General features: G+C 39.7%; 1 protein-coding gene across 1 annotated transcript in view; it reads left to right on the forward strand.

The window, feature by feature from the left end:
* The first annotated feature begins 911 nt into the window (after positions 1 to 911).
* The window catches only part of GPR37 (G protein-coupled receptor 37), a 30893-nt gene continuing 13750 nt past the window's right edge, over positions 912 to 18054 (forward strand). Inside the window, 3 exon segments of the mRNA XM_020966392.2 lie at positions 912 to 1943; positions 1945 to 2471; positions 2474 to 2889. Coding sequence (XP_020822051.2) covers positions 1915 to 1943; positions 1945 to 2471; positions 2474 to 2889 — 972 coding nt within the window. The 5' untranslated portion in view covers positions 912 to 1914.

The raw sequence follows: 18054 nt of genomic DNA on the forward strand, positions 1-18054 counted from the left end.
AGGCCTGACCAGAGGGTTATAAATTCAGATAATTTCCTGAGCCCCTTTCGCTGCCGGTAAGGAAAACAGACAAGGGCTGTTGGGAACGGAGGGAGGAGAGACTTTCCTGGCAAAGCTTGGGGAAAAAATGCTTTGGAGCCTGAGGCTGCCTCTTCTTTTGGGTCAAGGCACCAGAAAACTGGAGCCTGTTTAGGCTCTCCCACAGTATCCTTTTCCCAAATAACAAGGAAGCTTAACTACCCACCAAATTGCCCACCCACCGTGTGGGGACGGGGGCGGGGCTTGGTTTTTTCATCTTTTCCCACTCTCCACAAACAGATCTTACTCCGAACGTTCTTTGTGTGGATTTACGATCCCCTAGGACGGACTCTTGCCAATTTAGCAGCCAAATAAGAGCGGATCCATGCTACTGAGACTTTTCCTATTGTCCTTCTCACTCCCAGTAGCAGTAAAATCCATTCTCCTGCGTCTTCCTTTAGCTCCTGGAAAACCTGGGGAAGTGCGAGCCGCACCTTTCAACTCCCAGTGGCTCTGGCCTGGGCATGCTCAGTAGCCAAGCTAGCTTTTGGTAGCTCGCTTGTGGGCACCTTCCCGGCCCGGGTCCGGCTCCTCCCTGCTCTCTTGGCAATCAGACACGTCTGACCCGTTCCAACAGCTGGAAGAACTAACCTAGTCCAACCCTAGCCGAAACCCAGCCCTGGGGGGCCTGGCTTCTCCACCCTCTCCGCACCAGTCATCACCGCATCCCCCACCCCTCTCTCCTCCCGAAAGTGGAAGCAACTACAAAGGGCTTGAATGTAGTGTGTGTGGATTTAGTGAGCCCTAAACCACCAGGGGAACCCGTTTCCTCACAAACCAGCATCTCTCCGAGGAGGAGTCGGAAGAGGAGAGGAGCTGTGCGCTCTGACAGCCACGCGCGGCGGCGGCGGCGGCGGCGGCGGCGGCGGCGGCAGCTGGAGCCACGGCTCAGCCCTCCTCCTTTCCCCTGGCCATGCACCGCCCCGGTCGCAGCTGTTTCCATCCTAGCGCTTTTCACCCGGGCTGTTCGGGCAGTCAGTCGCCACTTTATGTTCCTGCGGGTGCCAGTGCTGTCAGCTCTCCAGGAGCACCCGTTGACCCGCGCGTCGTCCTTCTTTTCAGGGATTGGTCGCCACAGCCGGGACTGCTCCCCAGCAACTTGGGGCAGGAGAGGAAGCAACTTTGACTCTAGCCGCTGGGTTCTTCCATTTCGCTTCTCTCTGACCGCAATAGCTGAGCTGGTCCCCGACGTCAGGCGGAGCCAGAGTTTTCTAGGGCGAGTCGCTTTCCAGTACGGCTCCGCGCAACCTGTTTACTAGGAGAGAGGTGCTGGAAGAAGATTGTTTTAGGCGAGCAATCGTCTGGGGGAGGGGGATTTGTTCTTCCTTGTCTCTGGAGACCTTTACTTGCAACGGGATAAAGCAACATGGAGAGGATGTAAATAGACAGCTAGAGATCCAGAGCAACTGTTACCAAGAAGGCAGAGTCGCAGGAAAAAAAAAAAAGAGGGAGGAGCGTTGGGTTTCAGTGGGGGCTTTTTATCTCTCCCACTTGTAACATTAATGCTGTTAATAGTCAGAGGCGTTGATTGCAACTTTTCAAAGGTCAGTCCTGTTTCGAAGAGGGAGGAGGTTCCCCTCTCTGACCCACGCTGGTGGTGCTTAGCGCCTAAAGTGGATTTAGTTAGGGGAATGAACAGAACATCAAACGGAGTAGTGTAGGGGGTTCCAGCTTTTTCCTCTTCGTGGTCCCAGAGGAAGGCACCCTTCGTGCGCCGAGGAGCCCTTCCTCGCAGTGACATGTGTCTAACTGTCCGCGCCAAATTAGGCAGCAGGTGCCGGCCTAAGGAGCCACTGCTGCCACCGCCAGCCCCGAGGTGCCGAGCGACGCCGAAGTATGCGGCCCCCAGGTGCGCCCCTCGTCGGCATTACGCCTCCTGCTCCTGCTGCAGCTCGGGGTTTCTCCCGCGCTAGCTGTTGGGAACCAAACCAGTTTAGGGAAGACCGACTTGCCTGCGCTGACCCCGCAGCGGCGCGGCTGGGAAGTTTGGGGGTCGAGAGACGTGTTGCAGAAAGTGTTGTCCAGCAGCCCCAGGGGAGCAGCTGTAGCCAAAGCGCAAGAAGAGAAGGAGGAGGAAAAAGAAGGAAATACATTAACGGAGCCTTTCGGGGACCTAACTGGGGCTCACAGGACTTCTCAGGTTACCCCAGAGAGGCGGCCTGGCATCTGGCTAGTTCCTCTCAGAGCAGCGGTGATTGAGCTACCGGTTTCCCTTAGATTTTCCTTGGAGACGGGTAAAGAGAATGGTGGAAAGGATATCGATTTAGGAGGCAGACAGGAGCAGAATGTCAGGACCCACTCCAGAGTCCCGGAGCCCTTCTCCAGGTGGAGGAGAGCGGGGAAACCCCGCGGTGACCCCCTGACCAGTCCCCCCATCTTGGAGAGCACAGCCAATGTGATAGAAAAGCGCAGGAGGAGACAGTGGCAACCACCGGGAAGGCATTGCCTTTAAATGGATCTTCTGGAGAGGCACTCCAGGAGCGGAGCGGCCCCCGCGGGGGAAACGGCACGAACCGGCGACCCAAGCTCAAGAACCCCTTCTATCCGCTGACCCGAGAGTCCTATGGAGCTTACGCCGTCATGTGTCTGTCAGTGGTGATCTTCGGCACTGGCATAATCGGCAACCTGGCTGTGATGTGCATCGTGTGCCACAACTACTACATGCGGAGCATCTCCAACTCCCTCCTGGCCAACCTGGCCTTCTGGGATTTCCTCATCATCTTTTTCTGCCTGCCGCTGGTCATCTTCCATGAGCTCACCAAGAAATGGCTTCTAGAGGATTTCTCCTGCAAGATCGTGCCCTATCTCGAGGTAATAAAGCCTTGCAGTGGGTCACCACCGCTGGCCTTGCTACCCCTTAAGTGGGGGGTGTTGCCCCAAGGCATTACTCAGCACACCCCCTCCTCCCTGATCTACACTCCTTCTTCCCTCTTTTTCTGCTTCCCTTACATCCCGTCTCACCTTTCCAGCTTCTACTGGAGGCTTTGCTTAAACACACCTTTAAACTCATCTGCCACCCCTGGGGAGTGAAAAACTGCTGATAGAATGTCTAGACTAGTCTGGATAGTGCTTGTGTCTGCCCTTTTGAGCTGGCATACTGTTTATCAATCGGCCTGCTTTGGCACCTGTGACATATACATCTGGATTGGCAGCTAATATACACAAACTTGCCCCTCCAGATAGCAATGGTTTGGACCATCAGAACCCAGCAGGACAAGGAAAGAAACTTTTGTCTCTATCCAATTCCCTCCCCCCCAGCTTTCCACAGAGAAAAATTGGATGGATCTATTGTGTCCAGATGTGACAATCTGAATCATCAAGCACCGTACTACTCTTCTTTCCATTCCTTCTTAAGAACTGGGTTTGAGACAAAATGTTTTCTACAAAGGTATAACTGGCCTCATGATAAATACTTAAATAGTCACAGTCTTCCATGTCACCTAAGGTGTCTGCCTTCCATGCTAAGGTGATGGAACTTTTCTTTCTTTCATTTTCTTCCCTCTTCCCTCAATTTCATAACCTTTTCCTTTAAAGAAACTAAGCTTAAAAGCAACTTTGGTCATCATGACCCAAGATTTTTTGTTAAGTATATGCCAAACCACATTACTTGTAACATTGTTCTTGGCACTGATTTTAAGGAATAATTTGCTAAAACAAACAAACAAACAAAGCCTTTGTAACCAAAATTTCTTAAGAGGGAAGTGGAAACTTTGGGTATATAAGCAGGCACATATCTACCAAAAAACAAAAAAACAAAAAGCAAACTTTTCTTCCTTCTGCAGTTACTGCCTTGAGTGTGGTGGTTGAAGTTTGTTTTAAAAATGGCCTCTCATTTAAACAACAGCCATTGGAAAGTACCCAAGTGCTTCTCTGCCAGTTGTGTTTTCAGCCAACTGGCCCCTGCGTTGCTCCATTCAGATTGTCCAATTCATTTAAGGAAGCCGAAGAATTGAAACCTGTAAATATTGCAGTACCCTGTGATTCTGCCTAGTAGCAGTGCCAGGACCATCCTGGTACATTATTCCTATACATAAGGTAGGGGAGAAGTGAACTAAGAAAACAACTTGTGTTTAAAAGAACCGAAAACAGGAGTCAGTAAATTGCAAGCTCTATAAGCCTGACAAGAACAGATATAGTTGCATTCCATGCTTGTTAAATCAATTGTCATCATTTCTTTACACAAGGTCCAGTATTTCAGCTGTTGCCAGAGGGCAGTTAGCTTAGAAATGCATGATTTATCTGGTAGATAATTCATTTCTGAATTGTGATTGGCTTGGTTTAATTTAAAGGAGTTGGTATATGAAGATGTTTGCTAGTTAAATTGTCAGGGTCCATTCTATATCAAGATTTTTCTGATGGTAGAATGGATATGGACTTTACTCATAGAAGGTAAGCTTTTGGGTGAACAGAAGAATAATCCTTAGGTGAGGTTGGAACATGTTGGCCTGATTTCAGCTGAAAGTTAAAGATTGACATAAAGCCAGAAATTTTCGCAACCTGTGGAGAAAATTAGAAAAATGGAAAATAAAAATCTACGAAGGTAAAAGGGACACAACACAACTATCTAGTCAAGAATGGAGCTTTCAAAGTAAAACTTAAGAGAAAAAGAACCCCTTAAAGTTACAGAAAATAATTCAGAAGAGAATCATTTAGTCACTGTTGAGATTCAAGTCAATTCAACAAATATTTATTAGGTATCCACTATGTGAAAGGCACAGTGTGGTAGACACATATGCTCACTGTCTTTAGGACACTTTAAGAAACAACATGGTTTACTAGATAGATTATTGGAGTCAAGAGGCTCCAGATTGGCATCCTAATGGAAATAATTATAAGCTAAGTTACCTTGGGCAGGTCACTTAACTTCTCTGACCTCACAGTTTCCTCATCTGTAAAACAGGAATTTGGATTCAATGACCTCTAATGTCTATAATCTTATGATCCTGTGTGGTTAATAGCATTTGTGTGTATATTTTCACTTTATTTACCTTTATTGAGTTTCCTCTGATTTCTTAGTGTCTTCTTGGAGGGGGTGAGACTTTTGGAATCTGCTGCCAATGTTTACTCTTCTGCCTCCTACAGTGTTCTGTTTTTTACTTTTTTCCCTCTCTCTTAAAAATGAAAATTATTTCTTTCATAGGATCATAGAAATTAGACTTGGAAGGGGTCCTTGAGATCACTTGGTCCATCCCCTGGTTTTGTAGTAAATATTATAGTGGCTTATGATTCTACAGAGATCCAGAGAGACAAAATCATTTATTCAAGATCACATGGGTAGTAACTTTCATAGTTGGGATCCAAACCCTAGTCCTCTGTGTTTTGGTCCTTTTAGTCCTTTTGTGTTTTTATTTTATTTTATATTTGTGTCTTTTCTCTCTTTTTTAAAATCCATGATTCATCTTTCTCTTTGTTCCCCAAGGGCCTTTTCTATATTCAAGATGTTCCTTTTTGCTACTCAGTCTTTACTCTTGCCAAAAGATTTCTGAAATGCATTTAATAGGAAGATTTTAAAATACTAAACTGTCTGAAGTGTTATTGAAATTCCCACAAGGAAGTGCAGGCAATACAACTCCAAAATACGAGAGGAAGGTACAATTCTGCCTCTAGGAGACACTAACATCTTCCTAAGTGATGGAAAGTTTCATGGCTTTCTTGCTTGTGGGATTCCTTTTACTGACTGATAAAAAGCAAAAGTTTATGTAGTAAAGTTGTATCCAGTATTTCTTGTTTTCTTTTAACCTTCCCTCCTGCTTTCCCTACTCTTTACCTAGTTCCTTTTCTAAGAATAAGAAAATTCTGTATCTAACATAGTCATGTTAGATTATTACTTTATATATAATTATATATACATATATATTAATTAGAACAACTTTCTTTTACTCCATTGTTAAAGGTTTCCTTCAGAGATTCCCAGACTTACTTGAATTACTGCCCCCCTTTAAAAAAATTACTCAGTACCCCCCTGGAAATCTACTCTTTAACCCTTTAACTTTTTAAAAAAAATTTGCAGCATTTCCAAATACATGTGTATGCATATATGTGTATATATACATATATATATAATTTAATGATGCATCTTAAATTTAATACTTTCTTATAAATTTGTGGGGTTTTCTGCATTGAAATTTTGATGATGTAATATTGTGTCACGTAACCATATAGTATTATTGTAGACAAGTTATTACATGCAAAAATATTCCTGCAGATATATGCTGAACTTCCGGACAGTGAGTTGCCTGCCAACTTGCTTGTTAGGTCCTGTAGGTAGACTTGACCACTAATTGGCTATAAATTGCATTTTGTATGTTTATTTGGAAAATAATGTAGTCACTATGAATTTAACTCTGTTACACAGTGGATGAAACATGTGAGAATGGTTTTTCAAAATTTTTTAAATCTCTTCTTTCCTTATGCTTCTACCACCCCCTTATTTTTATTTAATGCCCCCCAATAGCACCCAAGGCCACTTGGGCTCCCTTGATCATTCCAGTGCCCCCCAAGGGGCAGTATTACCCACTTTGGGAATGTATGCCTAATCTTATATTTTTGTTTATATTATGATTCTATATTATATTATATTCTCATAAACTGGCAAAAACTAAGAGATGCTCAATTCAATAAAGCTCAGTGGCTTGTAAAGCTTTCAAAGTAAAACTTAAGAGAAAAGAACCCCTTAAAGTTACAGAAAATAATTCAGAAGAGAATCATTTAGTCACTGTTGAGATTCAAGTCAATTCAACAAATATTTATTAGGTATCCACTATGTGAAAGGCGCAGTGTGGTAGACATACATTCCATTATTTTTTTTAAATCAGTAAATTTTCAATTTCTTTAACCTATACTCTTCAATTTAACTTAAATATGAGTTTATAAACAATCCAAGGCATACATAGAATATGGCTTGACTGGAGTAGAGCTTTTTGTTCAGTCATTCCCCCATTTGGAATTTTCTTGGCAAAATGGTTTACCATTTTCTTCTCCAGCTCATTTTATAGATGAAGAAATTGAGGTAAATAGGATTAAATGATTTGCCCAGGATCATACAACTAGTAAGTGTCTGAGGCCAGATTTGAACTCAGGAAGATGAATCTTTCCTGACTCCAGATCCTGTGCACCACCTGGCTTCCCCTAGAATAGAGCATTAAAGAAATGACTGGTAGACATTTTGAAAAGGAAACTGTGATTATGAAGAGCCAGCACTGCTTTATCAATAACAGGTTTCGCCAGACTACTCTTGTTTCCTTTTCTAATAGGGTTACTCAACTAGTATATTGGGGGAATGCTGCAGATGTAGTGTATCTAGATTTTAGCAAAATATTTGATAAAGCATCATCAACTATTCTGATAGAAAACAGGGAAATATGGACTAGATCAGGGTGGTCACATGTGCCCTCGAGGCTGTAGGTTCCCCACCCCTGGACTAGATGATAATACCACTATATTGATTCAGAACTTGTTGAATGGCTGGACTCATTTGTGCTCTAAGGTCAGCTGAATAGGAGACGCCAGTGGACAGCCTCAGGGACCAGTTCGATGGTGTTTAATCCTTCTTACTAATTACTTGACTGAAGGCATAGATAGGCATAGATGACTTGATTGAAGGCATACTCACTGAATTTAGATGATGCAAAGCTAGGAAATCTGGCTAATATACTGGAGAAAAGAGTCAGGTTCAAAAAAATCTGGGCAGGTTAGAGCATTGAATAGATTTAATCTACCAAGATGAAATTCAACAAGATAGATATACAATCTTATCGTTGGACTACATTAAAGGAAGCATAGTTTGTAGGAATAAGGAAGTGATAGTTTCCCCATACTGTGCACAGTCAGACTAAATCTGGAGTACTGTGCTCATTTCTAGATGTCAAAAAGGACACTGATAAACTGGAGAGTGTGCAGGGAAGGGCACTCTTGTTGGGGGGGAGGTGAAGAACACTGAGTCCATGTCATATGAGGGTTGATTGAAGGAAGTGGCTGTAGTTATCCTGGAAAGAGAAAGTTCAGGAAACCATGATAATTGACTTCAAGTATTTGAGGGACTTCTGTAATGGAAGAGAGATTAGATTTGTTCTGTTTAGTCCTGGAAGTCATGGTTAGAAGTGGCAAAGATGCAAATTTAAATTTGAAGACAGGAAAAAATTCATAATTAGAACTACTCAAAAGGGTTACTTCTGTCAGTGGTATATTTCAGTTCTTGCCTAGCAGTTTGTTCACTGAATGGGTGTTGCCTCAGACAAACTGAGACCTGGGAAAGACCTTAGTTTAAAAAGGCCAAGGTCCCCCTCTGTATTGTGGGCCACTGCCAGACACCCTGACCTATGCCTTTCCATTGAACTCTGATGACTCTGGAGGAGGGAATGAGGCCATTGACTCTGCACAGCTCTGCCTCATTTAAGTCCAATTCACTTGTAAGTTAAGGCATCACCCTGTTGATGTCTTTGGTCTTCTTCAAGAATGAAGGACAAACAACAGCATTTTCCCCTCATGAGAGGTCTTCATGCAGAGGCTGGGTGATCATTTATTGGGTATGCTTTTGTGGGAATCATTTTGCAGATATGGGGTTTCAGAATGGAACCTGAGGTCTTTCCAATTCTGAAATTCTGTGATTCTATGATAATCCATTTTGTATGTTCCTAAACTATCAAAATTACTTTGAATCTTTAAAGGGAACTAAAAATTATTTATAGCCTTTCCCCTGACATTTTCCCAAAAATTTCTGTTCCAACTGCCATAGCCTAAAAATACCCAGAAATTGTAGATCTCTTATTCATATTTCTCATCTTCTGTGTTTCACCTTTACTCTACTACTTTGCTTTTTTCCCCTTGCATAATTTTTTGTCACTTGTTTTACTTTTCTGTCATATATTTCTATGCAGGTTATTTTTTCTATTCTTATTTTCTCTTTAGCATATACTTCTCTTTTAGTTTTTCTATCCAATCATTTCCTAAACTTTCTGTGGGTTTGTGTGTATGATTCTGTGTCTTTGCTCATGCTAGTCCCTCCATGTAAAATTACTTTTCTCACTCCTTCTATCTTCTCCAAATCTGTATCCTTCAAGACCCATCTCAAGTGTACTATTTGATGTAGATCTCCATGTAGCCACCATCATGTCTACAAGCAAAAATCAGAAAATCTTAGAGTTGGATAGGACTAAAGAATTCATAGAATCCAAGTTTTACCTAGAACATGCACCCCTTTTATACCATCCCTAGGAAATATCTCTCCACTCTATTTCAACACTTTGTGGGACTTCACTCTCACAATCTCCTAAGGCCTCTGTTGAATCTTTGGACAACTCTAATTGTTAGAAAGTTTTTCCTTATATTAAGCCAAAATTTCCTTCTTTGTAACTCATCCGTGGTTTAATCCTACCCTCAGAAGCCAACCAGAATAAACTGTATCTGATAGCTCTTCCAAGATTTGAAGACAGTGGTCAAGTTCCCCCTGTCTTTTCTTTTCAAGGCCTCTCTGTATCATAATTTCAATTTTTTTTTTACCATTCTTATAACCCTCTAAACACTCTCTAGCTTATCTATATGCCTCCTAAAATGTGGCATGTAAAACTGAACATGATATTACAGAAATGGGCTGGCTAGGTCACAGTGCAGTATTTTCATCTTTATGTTTGCCTTTTATTCCTCTTCCAAACTGCAGTTTATATTTCATTTATACAAAAAGTGCTCTCACTACACAATATCCTCTTGATTTTTTTAGAAGTGTCTTTAATATCAAAATCTACCATAGCTTTGTCAAACCCTACTGTAACATCATTTATCCCCACTCATTTATAACCAACTACTCCCTGTAATGATATTTCAGCTGGGGTCTCATGCAACCAATTTAGTGGAATATGCCCCTATCTTTCTCTCTTATGATACTTTTCATAAAATCACAGATTTAGGACTAAAAGATACTGAGAAGTCATCTAGTCTAACCCATTTATTTTATAGTTGAGGAAGCCAAGACAATAGAGGTGAAGTAACAAAGATCACAGAGGTAGAGAGTAGCTGAGGTGGGATTTTAATTTATGTCCTTTAACTCTCAGTCTCATACACTATAAAATTTGCAATATATCACAATTTCTTCCTTCAGTTTCCACTGTATATTACTTGTGTACACTTAGCCACACCTTTCCCTGTCCACTGTAAACTCCTTGAAGATAGAGATTGAGTCTGATTAATTATTTTATTCTTTTTGGAAGCGAACCTAGTCTGCAGGACACAACAGATATTCAGGTGACTAGTAGAGAAAGGAAGCGTTATGTAAAGGTGACTGGAGCACAGATTTAGAGCTAGATGGGGCTGCAGACCTCATCTAGTACAATCTCTTCATTCAAGGAAGGAAAATTCAATCTGGAGAGGGCATACATGGTAGTAAGTACTGTAGCTGGAATTTGATCCCAGATCCTTTGACTTCAAGTTCACTTCTTTTTACACCATCTCATAGATGTTCAACTCCAAACAGAATCCATTGTGATCATGGAGTTATTTATTTAGAACTGGAATGAAAATCCAGTCTAGTCCAACTTTCTCAGTTTAAAGATGAGAACCCTAGAGAAGGAAACCTCTTAATTTCAAGTAATAGAATATATTTTTATTGCACAGCACAGTGAAGTTAGTTGAGTGGCCAGTTAATCACAAAGTATTATGATTACCCTTTTTATTTATTTTGATTTATCAACAATCACTTCCATAAGCTTTTGAGTTTTAAATTTTTCTCCCTCCCTGCCTCCCTCCCCAAGACAGCTTGCAATCTGATATAGGCTGTACATATACATTCCTATTAAACATGTTTTCACATTAGTGATGTTGTAAGGAAGAATTAGAAGCAATAGGAAGAACCATCGGAAAGAGAAAACAGAACAGAAGAAAAAATAATAGCAAATAGTATGCTTTGATCTGCATTCAAACTCTGCAGTTCTTTCTTGGGATGTGGATAGCATTTTCCATCATGAGACCTTTGGAGATGTCTTAGATCCTTGCATTGCTGAGAAGGGCTAAGTCTATCAAAGTTAGTCATTGCACAATGTGGCTGTTGCTGTTTGCAATGTTCTCCTGGTTCTGCTCACTTTGTTCAGCATCAGACAATACAAGTCTTTCCAGGTTTTTCTGAAGTCAGCCTGTTCATCATTTCTTATAGCACAATAGTATTCCATTACATTCATATACCACAACTTGCTCAGCCATTCCCCAATTGATGGACATTCCCTCAATTTCCAATTCTTTGCCACCACAAAAAGAGCAGCTATAAATATTTTTGTACATGTGGATTCTTTTCCCTTGTATGATCTCTCTGGGATATAGCCCTAGAAGTGCTATTGCTGGGCCAAAGGGTATACACATTTTTATAGCCTTTTGGGCGTAGTTCCAAATTGCTCTCCAAAATGGTTGGATATTATTACCTTTTAAATAGATTCATGCAATTTCATGACCAGATCTTTTTTTTTTTGGCTTTTAGGCAGTTGGGGTTAAGTGACTTGCCCAAGGTCGCACAGCTAGTAAGTGTCAAGTGTTGGGTCTGAGTCCAGATTTGAACTCAGGTCCTCCTGACTTCAGGGCCGGTGCTGTATCCACTGTGCCACCTAGCTGCCCCTTATGACCAGATCTTGATCAACAAATAATATGTAAAGTGAAATTGCATTTGTTGCGTTGAGTACAATGCTTTGCAAATATTTTAAGTTTTCCATGTAATATTATTTCTTACCTATTTATAATCCTTTTCTGTATTTATGTGCCAGTGAAAATGTGTTATTTTTAGCTTTTTAGTCGACATTTACTTTTGTGTATAAGATATAGCTAAAGACCAATCAAACTGCTGGCTAATACCCACAGTTAGCAGAAAAGAGAAATTAACAAATGGATTCATTATATGTCTGTTTACACTACTGTTAACAACATCAATTAATTATAATTAACCCTTCTGCTTATATCATAGCTGTGAACATTGAATTCTATAAATTTTATAATTCCCAGTGAGATTTCTTTTCACTAGAAGTCCTCAAGCAGAGATTCAATGATTATTACTTGTTTGTGATCTTTTGGAGAAGATTTCTGATCAGACATCATTTAGACTAGATGGTATCTCCTTAATCCATCAGATTATGATCATGTGATTGTAGTTTTAAAGATGGAGGGGAGACCATTGAGTCTAACTTCATTTTACGAATGAGTAAACTGAGGCACAGTGAGGTCAAGTGACTTGCTTAGAATAGCACAGCTAGTAAGTAACTGAGGTGAGATTTGAACCTAGGTCTTCCTGACTACAAGTCTAGCATTCTATCCATTACATAACATTGCCTCATAGATTCTGTGATTCAAGAACTTTTTGCCGTTAAGACTGTATACAGACTTTTCTTAAACTTGCTGATGAAATGTAAACAGAAACATGATTCATGAATTTGCTAATTATTCTTTCCTGCTATAGATATTAACTAGCTTTTAATTTTTAATTGTAATACTCACACACATATAATATATATATAAAGGTATACATACACACGTATATATGATATGTGTGTATGTATGTGTGTGTATATATGTATATATGTGTGTATATATATATACACACACACATATATATATATATATATATATATATATATATATATATATATATATATATGTAGTTGTAGTTCAGTCACATCTGACTCTTTGTTTTACCCTATTTGGGGTTTTCTTGGCAAAGATACTGGAGTGGTTTACTGTTTACATCTCCAGCTCATTTTACAGATGAGGAAACTGAGGCAAGCAAGGTTAAGTGACTTGTCCAGGGGCATACAGCTACTAAGTGTCTGAGGCCAGATTTGATCTCAGGAAGAGGAGTCTTCTTGACTCCAGGCCCTGCACTCTATCTATTGTGCCACCCAGATGATAAATATGTGTATGTATTTATATGCATATGTATTTATATATGTATATATATATATATACACACACATGTTCATATATATGTACACACATATATATATACATAGATATAAATTAGTTCTATAAATATATACTATACAAAGCTAAAATGTTATTTATTGTACTATGGTATGTTCAGCATATATGGCTTTAATACTGTCAATGAAGATATTCCATTGTATGTGTGTGTGTGTGTGTGTGTGTGAGAGAGAGAGAGAGAGAGAGAGAGAGAGAGAGAGAGAGAGAGAGAGAGAGAGAGAGAGAGAGAGAGAGAACACTGACCACAAAATAGATCAGTTTAGGTCATGCATTCTGGATTGTGGCAAAAAAAAAATTACAGGCATTCAGTTGAACAAAACTATCATTTTTCTATTTGCCACCATTGCCCTTCTTTTATATACATTTTAAGTAGTTTACATTTGCTGTATAGGTTTTATTTCCATTTAGGACTTGGCTGGATTTTTGTTTTTAGCTTAAACTTGCAGAGCTAGGGATTAAATGTTGTACTCTTTAGCTCTATCAGACAGAATCTGAAAGTAAGTCAGCCGCCTTCATAGTTTACAGATGTGTAGAGGAGATTATTTTATGGCCCTGATTCATAAATAAAGTTCTTTATCTCCTCATAGGTCCCTTGCACTTATAATATTACAGGTCCAGTGATAAAATGGTGCATTAAAGCGAGCTCTATCTTACTACAGCGTTGTGCACCAGGTCATGAAAGAGGTTCTGTGTCCCCAGGTGGCAAACAACCTCACATTGAGATTGACTGTGCAGAAATATTTGGCTGTGTGTTGACTCCACTTTCTGCCAAATAAATATTTTTAATGTAATTGACCCACTGGATATCTTCACATTTAAGACGTTGACCTTTCTGTCAATCTTACTGCTACTCAGAGCAAATGACCATACAGATGGCTGATTAATGGTAGAGAATCCTGGACTTAGGGGAGCCATCTTTGACTCCTATTCCAAATCTCTCATTCCACTCAAACTTTCAGGGTCTTAGGAGGTGGTGATAGTGATGGAAGAAGTAAGAGTTGGTCTAGGATGCCCTTTGTCTTGGAAAAAAAATAATGCCAAGATTCTCTTGATACTTTGTCACATTATCTATTATAGGGATGGAGAAGGAATGAAAGTAAGAAAGGCCTGAGCATGTTTCAGGGAAATTCCAAATGGAAGCAATAGATTGTGGTGCTAGGTCTCTCCTCTAGATTCTGTGAAGGTAGTTCATCTATGATGTTGGCTACCATTTCCTAGGACTATGTGAGTTGTAATGAGAGCGGAAGAAGTAGGGCTGAGGGTGAAGCCTACTCCCGAACTCCTAATGAGTGAATCAGTGTCGTCACTGGAACCCTCACCTGCTCTTTTTTGGTATAAAATATGCCAGTTATGAAAATCTTTTGGTAATTATTTCCTTGCTATTATTTACCTTACTTATTTATAAATAACAGCTGGCTCCAGCTGTTTAAAGAAGTTTGAGGAAGTTAGAACATTGCTACAATTTTTCAAAAGTGTATTTTATTTTGATTGCTAAAATTAATATTCCCACCTTGGGAATATCCAATGAAGGCATACATAAATCAGTTCATTCAGAACATAGTCATTGGATCCCTGCAAGTACAGAGTACTGTGGTAGGTATTGGGGTATGGGAATACAAAGAAAACTAAGACACAGTTCAGTCCCTCATGGAACTTTGTCTAGTAAAAGAGTAATTACATCAATAAGTATAATACAAATTAGACTGTTGCTAAGTGCTCAGGGCAGATCTGTAGTGTTATGTTACACCATTCAGAAGAGAGGAAAATTGCTTCTGGATGGTTTGACATAACAGTGAGTGAAGGTTTATGAAGAGATGACATTTGAGATGGGCTTGAGTGAAGGGTAAGGATTAAGTGGAATTGGGGAGAAAGTATTCATTTTTTAAAAAGAATGCTTTAAATTTCCTATGTGATGATAACAACACTTTATATTGAAAGTATCTAATTTTATGAAAAACCCCCCGAAACATTCAGCAACCATTTAATAGGCATTTTTTAAGTCTCTGCCATATTCCAGGCTGGGGTGGATTGAGAATGGTGGATTGGAGTCAGGAATTTCTGATCTAGCCTCTGATATACATTGTGTAACCCTGGGCAAGACATTTAACCTCACAATATCTTAGGCAACTCTTCAACACTCAGAGTTGCAGAACATTTCCCTTAGTATCTGCCTTGGTGGAGGAAGTTCCCTCACTGGAAGTTCCCTAAACCAATGAAATCACAGGTCCAGTTCCAAAAACCAGTGGGCCAGATTCTATACTAGGTACTGAGAATATGACAAAAGTGAAATAGTTCCTGCCCTCAAGAAGTTTACGTTCTACTATATATATATATATATATATATATATATATATATATATATATATATATATATATATATATATATATATGTATGTATATATATATGTATATATATGTATATATATATATAGCATATATATATGTATATATATATAGTATATATATATATATACACACACACATATATATGTAAAAATACATATATACATATATGTATATATAAAATTTCATTCATCCGTGCAGAATCTTATAAAGTAAATTGTAGCATCTAGAGATGGAAGGAACTTAAGAGACCTAGTCTAGCCATTTTCCATTTTACAATGAATAAAGTAAGGGCTAGAGAAGGTCCATGTAGGTTGAGAATGCTAAAGCTGATATTTGATTCCACGTCTGCAGCCAGGGATCTTTTCTTTATACTATGCCACAATATGGACATTTACTACTTTTTTAGAGGGAAAAATGGAGTCTCACATAGATTGTCCAAATTCCAAAGCTGTCTTTAGATTTTGATGAATTGTCATGATTTCTAAGGATCCTAAGCTCACAGAGAGTCCCCATGATGCCATAATGACCTGGGTGAGGGGAAAGGGAGAGTAATAGTAGCTTCATCAGAGGGTGATAAGAAGACCCAAAGTTCACACCAAGAATCTGTTCACATCCTCTTCTGCCACTCTAAGAATTGGGGGAACTGCCCACTCTGCCTTTCCGCATGGCTGTTTGTTCCGTCCTTAGCCCACATGTTGCCTTTTGTAGGCTGTTTTCCAGTTCACGGCTGTTCTTAATGTTCCTATCAGTCTGATTTCACCTTTGAAAAAATGTTAGGGAGGAGGATATAGAGATGCAATGTGATTTGGCCCCAGGCCCAGTGTCGCTCCCAGGAATGGTCCTGGCTCTCTCTGAGGCTTCCTATCAAGGTTTCACACTTAGTAGTTGAACTAGGACCATTCTGTTCTCCTAACTAGGCTAATGATCTCTCTATTAGAATACTTACTTTCAATGAATTGGGTCCTTAGGTTTTGGTGGTTTCTTAAGAAAAATTTTGGATAAATCTTAAAATCCATTCTTTCTGTTTTGGAAAGAAAGCATGGGTATTTTTCATGAAAACTTTCTAAAAGTTTTTTTTTTTAAATGTGTAGTGGTAGTCTGCATAGGGTGCAGCCACAGGACAAGGTTTAATTTTAAATGGTCTAGAAGAACCTTTATTTAGTTCATTAATAGTGTTTATTGTGTCATGAACGCTGATGGGTAGACCATGGTGTTAATAAGGCTAATGAAGCCCCCACTTTGATTCTTGTATGAGCTGATGAACTTCAGTGTGTTCCGTGTTCCAGAGTGAGATTCTGTAGTCCTAGGGAAAGCTGGGAAATAGGTGAAGTGTAGTTTTGACCCTCTTTGCTTTCTCTTTTGGGGTGTTTCACCTTTTTATTTTGTTTCAGATCCCCTACTTTCCATCTTCTTCTGCCCTTTCCTGTTTTACCCTTTATTCCCTGTCTAAGGTATTCCTGCTATCTCAGATCTGGCCTCTATTGGGTAAAGAATCTATGAAGCTGGGGCAGGTAGGTGATGCAGCAGATAGAGCACCAGCCCTGGAGTCAGGAGGACCTGAGTTCAAATCCAATCTCAGATATTTAATAGCTGTGTGACCCTAAGCAGGTCACTTAACCCCAATCGCTTTGCCAAAAAAATAATCTATGAACCCAATTCATACGATAGATTGAGAGCTGAAAGAGACCTTAGAGGTCATCTAGGCCAACCCCTTCATTTTCTAGATGAGAAAGCTGAAGATGAATTGTCCAGGCTTACATTGTTTGGGATTTGAACCAAAGTCCCCATATTCCAAGTCCAACACTCAAACGTCATGAATTTAAAGGCATTACCTCTTCTGGACCACGTAGAGAGAAATTTGGCCATGTAATTTCAGACATAAATGGAGTTCTGTTTGGGGGAAAGGTTCTCTATAACCCTCTTCCAGATTCCAGTTCCCTCCCTATCCCAAAATTACTTTACACACACATACATGCACATATACACATACATATATATATATATACACACACACACACACACACATATACATATACATATACACAGGGTCTCAAAATTCTTAGTGCAGTTTTAAGTCTTAATAACTTCAGAAGTATAATACGAGCTTACACAAATCATTTGGAATTTTACTTACTATTTTAAAAACTCATTAATTTTGTTATTTTTTGAATAATAAATTTTTAATTTTAATTTTCACAAGATGAACACCCTGTCATCATGTATTTCTTGTGTGACAGTTTCTGGATGCTAATTTCACAGACTGGTGATTGGAAGAGGAAGTCAGTCTCCTTACTTGGCCACCTTGGTTGTCTGTTCAGTCATCATTAGACTTTTTGTTGTGAAGTCATGTCAAAACTGTCATGTATGCATCAAGACCTCATTCCCTGGATGATCTTAGGGCTAGGATTACAAATGCAATCCTTTCAGTCGCTGAGCAGCAGTTGATGTTTTTGTGAAGCTCAAAAATTGACTAGAGCAATATATAGTACAGATGATTATTTTATTGAATTATAATAAGAAGCATATTCATATTTAAAAATTTAAATGACAACCTTTCAAGTAAGTTTGTAGCATTTATACTTTTGAAGTTATTAAAAAATTGCTAGAAGATATAAGGAACACCAGGTGTGTGTGTGTGTGTGTGTGTGTGTGTGTGTGTGTGTGTGTGTGACTTGTTTATCTCTC

The sequence above is a fragment of the Phascolarctos cinereus genome, unplaced genomic scaffold, assembly GCF_003287225.1.
Source record: "Phascolarctos cinereus isolate Bilbo 61053 unplaced genomic scaffold, phaCin_HiC Scaffold_1;HRSCAF=81, whole genome shotgun sequence".
Lineage (NCBI taxonomy): Eukaryota > Metazoa > Chordata > Mammalia > Diprotodontia > Phascolarctidae > Phascolarctos > Phascolarctos cinereus.